This window comes from Camelina sativa, chromosome 2 (assembly GCF_030686135.1).
Source record: "Camelina sativa cultivar CO46 ecotype springtype chromosome 2, ASM3068613v1".
Taxonomy (NCBI): Eukaryota; Viridiplantae; Streptophyta; class Magnoliopsida; order Brassicales; family Brassicaceae; genus Camelina; species Camelina sativa.
Window position 1 is genome coordinate 27725420 of NC_141881.1, and position 10917 is coordinate 27736336.

The following is a 10917-nucleotide window of genomic DNA, read 5'->3' on the forward strand; positions in this document are numbered from 1 at the left end:
CAGTAGTTGTAGATTTATATACATCATGAGAGGATTTATATAGCCACAACCCTAGAGATTTATGAACCAAACTCATTCATTAATTCAGAAATCTAAATTATACAAGAAACAACTATGTATGATCTTTTATGGCTTTAGGAACATAGACTCGATACTTGGAATGTAAATGATATTTGATAAACCTTAAATATCATTAAGGAATGAAAGTTGAGGCTTACAAGAAGTTTAACATATAATATTTGCTATTTTGCCAAAAAAATAATAAGAAACAAGAGAGCATAAAGTAGAAAATTTATGAGATTCAATAACAGAGTCTAGTGAAGCAACAGTTGGATCAGTCTTGAGTAGCTTCGTATATGCCAACTTGCTGATATCGAGTTACGGTCCTTACGGACCAACCTGTCTATATCTCTGCAGACTGTCGATGATGGTATAACTTGCTGATTGTGTAACAAGTTGTTTTTTTTTGCTTACAAATACCATTGACAACAACCTGAGAGTTCTCTGAGAGTCCTCCTTTATCTAATCCATTAGAGCCAACCATGATGAAAACCATGTGTATTATGCCAAGTCTTGTGAGGACCTGTTTCAACTCATCAGTAGGGAACACACATCCGAGAAAGAGATGTTCCCTTGATTCATCCTGCAGATTACATAACCAAGACATGGGGTGAAACAGGAGACCAAACGATTTTTTAGTGGGAAGTTTGTCTAGTTGGGTAACCCACATCATGAAAAACATTCTTTGGAGTGAGTTAGTGACACCTTTAAAACCACACACAATCATGCCAATCATTTACAGTTTCACACGGCCTCATAACAGCCCATGTTCTAGCAGAAGAGAAACCCATCATAATCCACGTCTTCAAGACTTCAACAAAGCAGCCATATGAGTCATTAAAGGAACACTTACTTGGAAGATTCACAAGAGGTGAGACAATCATGCAAGTTTAGAGCCTCGTCGGACGTTTAGAGAATATTAGATTCAATACACACTTAAATTATATGATAAACCTTAAATATCATTAAGGAATGAAAGTTGAGGCGTACAAGAAGTTTAACCTATATAATATGCTACCTTGACAAGAAACAATAGAAAAACAAGAGAGCATAAACCAAAGTATTTGTGAGATTCAATAACAGAGTCTTTAGTGAAGCCACAGTTGCATGTAGCTTCGCATATGTGATCTTGCTGAGATCGAGTTACGGACCAACCTGTCGTCTATCTCTCTGAAGAGTGTCGATGATGGTATAACTTGCTGATTGTGTAACAAGCTGTTTCTTTGCTTCCAAATGCCATAGATAACAGCTTGAGACACAACTTTTTCCGCAGCAATGTTGGAGTTCTTTAAGAGTCCTCCTTTATCAAATCCATTAGAGCCAACCAAGAGTGAAAAACCATGTGTATTATGCAGTACATCAGCAGGGAACACGCATCCGAGAGAGAGAGAGATGTTCCCTTGATTTCATCCAGCAGATTACATATCCAACACATGGGGTGAAACCACCAGGAGACCAAGCGATTTTTAGTGGGAAGTTTGTCTAATTGGCTAACCCTCATCATGAAAGCATGCTTTAGAGTGACACGATTAAACCCACACACAATCATTACAATCCCTCTCAGTTTCACTCGGCCTCTAAACAGTCCATGTTCTAGCAAAATACAATCCACATCTTCAACATACCAGCCATATGAGTCATTAGAGGAACACTTACTTGGAAGATTCGTGAGAGGTGTGATAAGCATGCAAGTTTAAAGCTTCGTCCGACCTTTGGAGAAGGGATAGTCCAATCTGTTTCATTACATGCATCAACGACAATAGCAGTATTAGCTCGGTGAAAGGAACGCGAGGAGCCTTACCCAATGGTCTTGATAAGTGGACCAAAGGGTGTCCACTTGACACTTGATATGTCTTTCAGCCTCTGCTTCGATCTAGTAGAGATTTCCAAAGCTTTGGACACCCTTGATTCATCATTGAAACATGCGTGAACTAGTGACTCTTGCCTTTGGAAATCTCTATTACATATCCAAGCTGAGGCTGAAAGATATATCAAAGTGTGAAATGGGTAATGAAACAAAACCAATAGAGCATAAACCAGAGAATTTCAAGACTCTAAAGTTCTTCAGCTCCATAAGAGACATGTATATGTGATTTTAAGACTCTAAATCCTCAACACATCTAAACACATTTGAACGATTGATGATTATTCAATTGGATCATCAGATCATCTTGAAACCGCTACTTAAAGTTATCTCAAGTTGTGTTGTTACATTTAAGCATAAAGATAAGTTTTAAGAAGAAAGAAGGAGAGATATTATTATTATTAATATAAGATCTAAGACAAAGTTTGGAAAAACAAAATACATAGATCCTAAATAAGACTTATATCATATACATTCACCAAACCCTAACATAGATTATATTAACCAAACATAAACATGAAAAATGGTGAATGACAATTAACTTAATCAAGCTTTCTTAGAAGACTTGGCTGGTGATTTGGAAGCCTTCTCCTTGGTTGACTTAGCAGGAGCATTCTTCTTATGCAAAAGCACAGAGTGAATGCGAGGCAAAACACCACCGTGAGCAATGGTGACTCCGCTCAGAAGCGTTTCCAGCTCTTCATCTTTCCTGATCGCAAGAAGGAGATGCCTCGGGATGATCCTCATCTTCTTGTTGTCTTTAGCAGCGTTACCAGCAAGCTCCAACACCTGTGAAAAAATAAAAAAAATCAATCAAATCAGAATTTTAGTCTCTCGAGTTTATAAAATAGTTACAGATCTGAATGAACTTTTTACCTCAGCGGCAAGGTATTCGAGAACAGCAGCCATGTAAACGGGAGCACCACTGCCAATCCTCTGAGCGTATCGACCTTTCTTCAGGAAACGACCAATTCTTCCCACAGGGAATTGGAGACCGGCTTTGACAGACTTTGAAACCGATTTGGTTTTGGGACCGCCAGCTTTCCTTTCTCCGAAAACTCTCTTCACTTTTCCGGTGGTCTCCATTTCTCAAATATATGGATTTGAAGAAGAGATTTGTAATATGTTTTGGGATTCCCGGTCCTTGGTGTGGTTTTATATAATAAGTGAAGGGAGGACAAAATTAGGGATGATGATCTTTTAACCGTTAGATGTAATCTTATCGACGGTTGGTAATGGATATAGTGCGATCCTCGTCTTCATCTATTAGCCAATGAGAATAGGATTTGGATTTTCCAAAGGGGCGCCCGTTTCCTTTTTTGGTTTTTGTTTTGAAATTTTTTGGGGATTTTGGTGATTTGGTATAAAAATGGTACTAAATCCCTGGGTTTAAATGTCTGGTCAATATTCAACCAAAAATAAATATTCTTAGATCACCCACATTTGTTCATAAATCACTTCAATTTAGATGAGGTTGGACACTTGGACATAGTTTTCACCTCACTTTAGCAGGTTTCTTCTCAGTCCATCTAGCAAATGGTCAACAGAGTTTCTAGAAAGGTTGACCAACCAAATAGAACGATTTGGGCCAGCAACACACTTAGATGGCCCGTTAAGATGCTCGACCCATTTAAATAATGGTCCGAATACAAACAACCACCGCCAGAGCAGTTAAGCGATACCACATCGATCCTAAGAAAAGGGTGTGAAACGTTTTATCAACTATAAACAGGGAAATGCCCCGAATGAGTAAGAACACGAATTAACTGAAAGTAGAGTCAGGAGATTATCCAATTCTAATTCTAAGTGCTTAAGTTGTATTAGCGAGTATATAATTTTGTAACTAGCGGAGTCGTAATAAAAATTATTTTGTTTAGTCCTTTTGTTACTTATTCTTTTATTCGACGATCACTCGATCAACATGTGAGAGTTTGCTTAAACTATGAACAATTGATGGTGTGTGATGCACCACTTCTACTATATATATTGGAGCTGAATTATGAAGTATCGTGTTTTAAGACGAAAAACATTTTATATGATATTATATTAATTGTCACGAAATTTAAAAAAATTGGTATTTGATTACTTGTTTACTGGACTAATTATGTTGCCAAAGTTATATTTGATATGAAATGGATAAGTAGAGTTACGTACCATTTGTTTTTAAATGTGTTAAAGGTTAAACATTGATAAGTAACCTAATTAGGTTAATCTTACAAGATTAATGTAGTAGTAGCGCTAGTACACACGTTTTTTGTTCCTACCTATCACCTAATTACCTATGAAAACGATTATCCCTCGGTTTAAATGTTTGGTCAATATTCAACCGAAAATAAATACTCTTAGATCACCCACAATTGTTCATAGATCACTTCAATTTAGGTGAAAGTTTGTTTAAACTATGAACAATTGGTGGTGTGTGATGCACCATTTCTACTATATATTGGAGCTGATTTATGAACTAAAAACATTTTATATGATATTACATGAATTGTCACGAAAATATAAAAATTTGGTATTAGATTTGTTTACTGAACTGGTTATGTTGCCAAATTTATATTTGATATGAAGGATTATAAGAGTTAACATTTGTTTTAAACGTGTTAAAAGGTTAAACATCGACTAGTAACCTAAGATTAATGTAGTACACACGTTTTTTTTTTGTTCCTACCTATCACCTATGAAAATGATTAATTATCTAAAATCTAAATTTTCATACTTATCAGACGTCTTTTTCCTTATTTCCATTAAAGGAGATACAGTAAGTCTTAACATTTGTTCTTTGTAAACTAGTACGTGTTAGTCCCTTATCATTTTCAATGCATGAAAAATTATTAAAACGTTTTCACGAGGTATATATGGAATTCAGTGTGAGAGTCACTAGTAATAGCAAATAGTCTCTTCACATAGTACGTAGCTCTAGTTTAAAATTCCTAAATGCCCTTCTAGATAATGATTATTCGGTTCATTTATCTTAAGAGTCTCAAATCAAATCTTATTTTATTGTTAGATCAATTATACATGTTTGAATGTTAGCTAGTGAGATATGATATAATGGAAGAAAAAAACGAACTCCAACTCAGAGTAGATTTATAAAAGATAAATTGGAAGATCTAGCGTTGTCGAAATAATGTGAAGTGCTAATTAATGTTGGAACTTGGAAGAGTATATACTCCATAATGAGAAAGTCATTTTGTTGAAATCTAAGCCTTTATTTAGTACCGGCATGAGGGCCTATAAGGCTATAACTATAATGCTAACGTAATGTCATAGTTTAAGAAATCTCTAGATCTTTTTAAACATGAGATTTGTTGTTGTTCGAAAAATCAGAATCCAAAGAGTTACGGGATCTGGTGTTATCAAGCATCTAAAAGCTCAAAGGAAGTAGTAGGCTTGGGATCAATGGTTCAATACGCTTACAGTAGATAAATAGGCAAATCTACGAGCAAAACAACTAAGATACATCCAAAATAAATGTTTTTGCATACACTATCGAGTACTCTAACAACTGTTTTACACTTTCTCAAAGAGTCAGTTTCGATAGTAAACGGTCAAAATCACCAACAAACTTTGGATATCTTTGAAAATACATCGAATTTGTGTAGAGACATGCATGTTGTTTCTCTCCTAATCATATGGTGTTATCGAAAACATTAACGTGGTATGCTTTCTTGCTTTGTCGTCTAGTTTTGAAAACATATGCTTTGTTTGTACTTTGTAGTATTGTATATAGGTTTGAAAAACATTTGCTAAAATAGTTGATAATGATATCAAAGAATCAACAAAGACAAAAATGTGTCTAGCGCGCGTAAGCATCATTGCATATATTCGACGTGGCATATTATGAAAGGAATATTCCAGCTCGACTAAGCTGGCCTCCATCACCGGTTGTGATGATAGTTGAGAGCCTAAAAGTGGAGCCAACCTGATGAGAGAGAGAGCTATCATATGCCTCTTCGACCTTTCATTCTATATTCTTTCCTTTAGTTTCTTAACTACGAATTAATAAAATGTTGAACTATTCTTAATGGCTGGTCAAATATATAGATTTTTATCCGTTCTCTTAAGGGGGTGTATTCAAACCATGATTTTGGAGAATTTGATGGGATTTAGGAAATTTTGAATTTTGATAGATTTTAGAGAAGTTAATATGATTTTTTGTAAAATTCTTTCAAATCCCACATAAAACCATGAGATTTTGATTTATGTAATTTTAACTAAACAAATCCTCTCAAATCCTTCAGAATCCTAAAAATCATTAAAATCCAAATCCATAAAACTGTTTTGAATAAAAATGGATTTTAAAATAGATTTTTAAATCAACAGTTCAATAACAGTAGATTTTAATAGACTTTTTAAAATCCATGAGTAAATAACATAAGATTTTATAATTTTTACACAAATCACTTAAAATGTCAAGTTGAATACATTCCCTAAGATTTTTTTGCTTACGTAGCTACAAGTATCATTATAGTCTTTAGGCATTTTAAACAGAGTATGTGTGTTTAAAACGAGATTGTATTTATAAATTATATATAATGCGTGAACCTTTTCTTTTTGTGAAATAATAGGTTGGCAACTTGGCATGGATGACTGAAAAAAAAAAAAAAGTTTTGGTTCTGTGACAAAGAAGTATATATATCATCATCAGAGTTTTGAACGTATATATCATCTTCTAAGAAATTATATAAAATAAAGTATTTTCTTTTAAATAAAGTAAAAGTAAATAAGAATTCTATTTTTGGTTCATTTTTGTGGAAAACATGTAATAGAAATATAGAATACATCAGAGGTTTGAAATAAAAAAAAAGTAAATATATAGAATGAAAGTAAAGAATAAATATAATAGTTTATATTTGGCGTAAAGTAAAATCCACATATACATAGGAACATACAATAAAATAACAACAACAAAAATTCACACATTGTTACATAGGAACATTTGTGCTATATTCCATTAGATTGGTGACCATTATTGGAAAAAATTATCATGAATTTAGGTTGTTGAATATATAATAAATTAATTAAATCAAGATTTATTTCTAATTTTTTTTTTTTAAAATGAATGATTTTTTTTTTTTATGTGATATATTATGCATTTTATGACCTATGTAAAATAAATAAAGCAAATAATTAAAACGCTTTACACATACACACACATGTTAATTCGGACTAAAGCGTCCGCATAAAGCTGAGGAAAAAAGAAAGAGAGAAGACTACTCTCACACCACCACCACCACCACCACCACCCCCAAAGACAAACAATAGACTCCTTCCTCCTTCTTCGTCTCTCTGCAATAATTTTCTCTGATACTTTAAGCTTGATTCAGTTCAGCCATGGTGAGAGCTCTATTTTGTTTTTTCCCTTTCTCTCTCGTATATGTCTCTTGCTTGATTTGAAGCGTGTTTCTCGATTCGAGTTCCGTTTCGTCTTGGAATTTTCATCCCTGTTTTCTCTTGCTTGATTTGAAGCGTGTTTCTCGATTCGAGTTCCGTTTCGTCTTGGAACTTTCAATTCTCTTTTTCTCGATTTTTAGTTCTCGCCCAAAGTTGTATATGATTAGATCTGGATTTGTGGTTTTAGATCTCTGAGATTTTTTGGATTTTGTATGGTTGAAGGAACTGATCTAGGATATTAAATCGGACGATTAAACTCTACGATTCCACTGTGCTTGTTTTGCGTTTTGAAAAATCATGAAACAATCTGGGGTGTTCCATTTGTTTTTGTTTCTTCCTTTGAATTTCAACTGAGTTTAGGGTTTCAGTGACAATCTTGTGTTGGATTTTATATTTTTCTCGCTTCTCTGGAAGTGTAAATTGTTCATTTTAGATGTGTGTTTTGATTCTGTTGATGTGATTTTGTGAAATTGATATCTTGATAGCTCTGTACCATCTTTCATATATGTGTTGTGTGGATGTTAACTTGCGTAAACACTACCAAGATCTGTACAGTGTTCCATTACATGTTGAGATTGTCTAGTTTTTGGATTGAAGGTCTCAGACCATATGTATGTAGTCTCTACTAGTATGTGTGTTTTGAAGAGAGAGCTGTATCTTAGTGTAATTTGTATTTCTCTGAGCTAGTTTTGGATTGAAGGTCTCAGACAATATGGGGTTGTATCTTAATGTTCTTTGGTTTCTTTTTTTTTTGGTTGGTAACACAGGCTAATGCAGCATCAGGAATGGCAGTCCACGATGACTGCAAGTTGAAATTCATGGAACTGAAGACGAAAAGGACATACCGTTTCATCGTGTACAAGATTGAGGAGCAGCAGAAACAAGTGATGGTTGAGAAAATCGGTGAACCTAATCAAAGCCATGAGGATCTTGCAGCAAGTCTTCCAGCTGACGAATGCCGTTATGCTGTTTTCGATTTTGATTTTCTCACTGCAGAGGATGTCCCTAAGAGCAGGATTTTCTTCGTCGCATGGTAACTAAGCTTTAACTACTATCTCTATTACTAATATGTTGCTTAACCCTTGTTTTCATAAAACATATTTTGTTGTTGTTGCCAAGGTCTCCTGACACAGCGAGAGTGAGAAGCAAGATGATCTATGCGAGCTCTAAGGACAGGTTCAAGAGAGAGCTAGATGGAATTCAGATTGAGCTTCAGGCAACTGATCCAACCGAGATGGATCTTGATACTTTCAAAAGCCGAGCCACTTGATGGAGAAATCCCCCAAAAAATTTCGGTTGAATCAAAAACTTTTACCCAGTGATGCTTTTTCTTTTTTTTCTTGAAGTTTGCTGTGACGGTGCCAACCAAAACAGCTTCAATTTATCAGTCTTTGGTCTTTGTCGTTGACGTCTTTTTTTTTCTTCTTTGGGGTCCTTAATAGTGTTTTGTCTTAAAACTTAAGGAATCTGGCTTGTGCTCTCTTTTACCATTGTGGAAGAAACTCGAACCATTTATCAAACAAGAATCCCTATTGGCACATGTTCGTCTTCACATATGCAACGCTCATTTCGTATACATGTATTACACATATTCGTCAATGCGACTATTTCAGGTTTGAAGGATTAGGATAAGTCTTTAAGAAGGAAAAGATTTGAGCAATCGAGCCTGGTCCAACAGGATAAACTGACCTCAAAACATGAGTCCAATTCTTAATTGACACTTTTTAATAATTTGGAAACAGAGATCCAACCATTGGCAAGTTGTTGTCCATGCCTCTTTCTACGCAAAGCTTTCAACTGTCAAAATCATGAAGACTTGGATATAACTTATTGAATTGAGTAAGATATAAATTGTCAGAATACAACAAATTTCTTTAGAGTGAACCAAAAAAATGTCAATAAAACGAAAATACCGTGATACTCTCTATTTTATAATGGCTTGAACAATATTGCTAATATAGTTAGATGATTAATATATGTTGACCAGAAGAAGAAGAATAATATGCTTACCATAGAAGCTGAAGTTGTATTTTTCATATAATAAATTGAAGAATACACGGAGAAAATAAATAAATAGAGAGATATACAAAAAGCAGATTGAGATTGAGGTTCTCTATATTATTGGGGGAGAGTATAGCTTCCAAATAACGCTGAAGAAGAAAAAGAAAAAAGAGTCATATTCGTTGAAAAACACATCATTCATTCCTTCTTCTTCTTCTCACCGTCTCCTTCACCCGAAATTGTCTCTGACTCCGTTTTGATTCAGCCATGGTGAATACTCTTTATTTCACTTTGTTATTTTAATTTTATTTTTACTCTTGTGTTTGTTTCCAGTTCCTTGTATTTAAGCTTGATTCTCGAATTATTTTTTAATGCTTTATTAGTCTCGGATTTTGAATAGCGATTTTGGCTCACTAGATCTGGGTGATGGATTTGTTTTCTCCGATTAGATCTTTGAGCTTTTTGTGTTTATGTGATCCGGCGATATTTATCTGCTTGTGTTTCGTTTAGCTGGAATCGAAATCATAAGAATCTGTTTTGAAGTTTCATTTGAGCTCATAGTCACTAATCACTATTGAACGTTTCTACGATAATCTTCGTTTGTATGATCCGTCGAGCTTGTTGTGATTGTTGAGATTGATTTTTTTTTTTGTTTTCTCGTTTCTCATGATGACTATAGTTGCAATTGAAGTATATAGATTGTTACTATTAGCTAGTAAACCCCCAGTTTCTGTGTTGATTTAAGGTTCTAAATCATAGATCCTTGGCTTTAGCATTGTATGGATTCAATTAAGTGCTTTGTGGGATCTGGATATGTGAATCTTTAGTGCTTTTGTTTGTTTTATTGAAAAAAAACAGGCGAATGCAGCGTCGGGAATGGCAGTCCATGATGACTGCAAGCTAAGGTTTCTGGAGCTGAAGGCAAAAAGGACACACCGTTTCATTGTCTACAAGATCGAGGAGAAGCAGAAGCAAGTGATTGTTGAGAAAGTTGGTGAACCTATCCTAACTTACGAGGACTTTGCAGCAAGTCTTCCAGCTGAAGAGTGCCGTTACGCCATTTATGATTTTGACTTTGTCACTGCTGAGAACTGCCAGAAGAGCAAGATTTTCTTCATTGCATGGTAAGACTTATCTGCTAAAAACTATGTAACCTCGTTTCTCCATTTTTACCTTGTTTGTTGTTTTTGTTGCCAAAGGTGTCCGGATGTAGCAAAGGTGAGAAGTAAGATGATCTATGCGAGCTCCAAGGACAGGTTCAAGCGTGAACTTGATGGGATTCAAGTTGAGCTTCAGGCAACTGATCCAACTGAGATGGATCTTGATGTTTTGAAAAGCCGCGTCAACTAAAGAAAAAGAATCTCTCTTTGAATAAGCAATTTCTATCATATTTGACTATTCCTGAAAAATGGTGTTTTCTATATTCTCTTACAGTTTCTTGTGACTGTTAGAAGAAGAACCTCTCACCCTTCGATTTCTCTATCTGTTTGGTCTGTTTCCTGTGTCTATGTTGTTACCTTACAGTGTTTCATCTATATTCAAAATTATCGCAAGGTTTGTGCTATATATGTTTGCTTCCTTTGTCTCAACAATAC

At 34.8% G+C, this 10917-nt stretch overlaps 3 protein-coding genes across 3 annotated transcripts; 2 read left to right on the plus strand and 1 right to left on the minus strand.

Annotated features, from left to right (window-relative positions):
• Positions 1-2291: 2291 nt before the first annotated feature.
• On the minus strand, positions 2292-3057 carry LOC104737256 (putative histone H2A.7). The gene is made up of 2 exons (XM_010457392.3): positions 2801-3057; positions 2292-2713 (listed from the first exon to the last, which is right to left on the minus strand). The coding sequence occupies exons 1-2, from the start codon at positions 3008-3010 to the stop codon at positions 2471-2473; spliced, it is 453 nt and encodes a 150-aa protein (XP_010455694.1). The 5' UTR covers positions 3011-3057; the 3' UTR covers positions 2292-2470.
• Positions 3058-7042: 3985 nt separating this feature from the next.
• On the plus strand, positions 7043-8859 carry LOC104737265 (actin-depolymerizing factor 3). Its single transcript, XM_010457402.3, has 3 exons — positions 7043-7264; positions 8089-8354; positions 8441-8859. The coding sequence occupies exons 1-3, from the start codon at positions 7262-7264 to the stop codon at positions 8589-8591; spliced, it is 420 nt and encodes a 139-aa protein (XP_010455704.1). The 5' UTR covers positions 7043-7261; the 3' UTR covers positions 8592-8859.
• A 315-nt stretch (positions 8860-9174) lies between these two features.
• LOC104737275 (actin-depolymerizing factor 4) lies at positions 9175-10886 on the plus strand. The gene is made up of 3 exons (XM_010457413.3): positions 9175-9592; positions 10181-10446; positions 10522-10886. The coding sequence occupies exons 1-3, from the start codon at positions 9590-9592 to the stop codon at positions 10670-10672; spliced, it is 420 nt and encodes a 139-aa protein (XP_010455715.1). The 5' UTR covers positions 9175-9589; the 3' UTR covers positions 10673-10886.
• Positions 10887-10917: the final 31 nt, after the last annotated feature.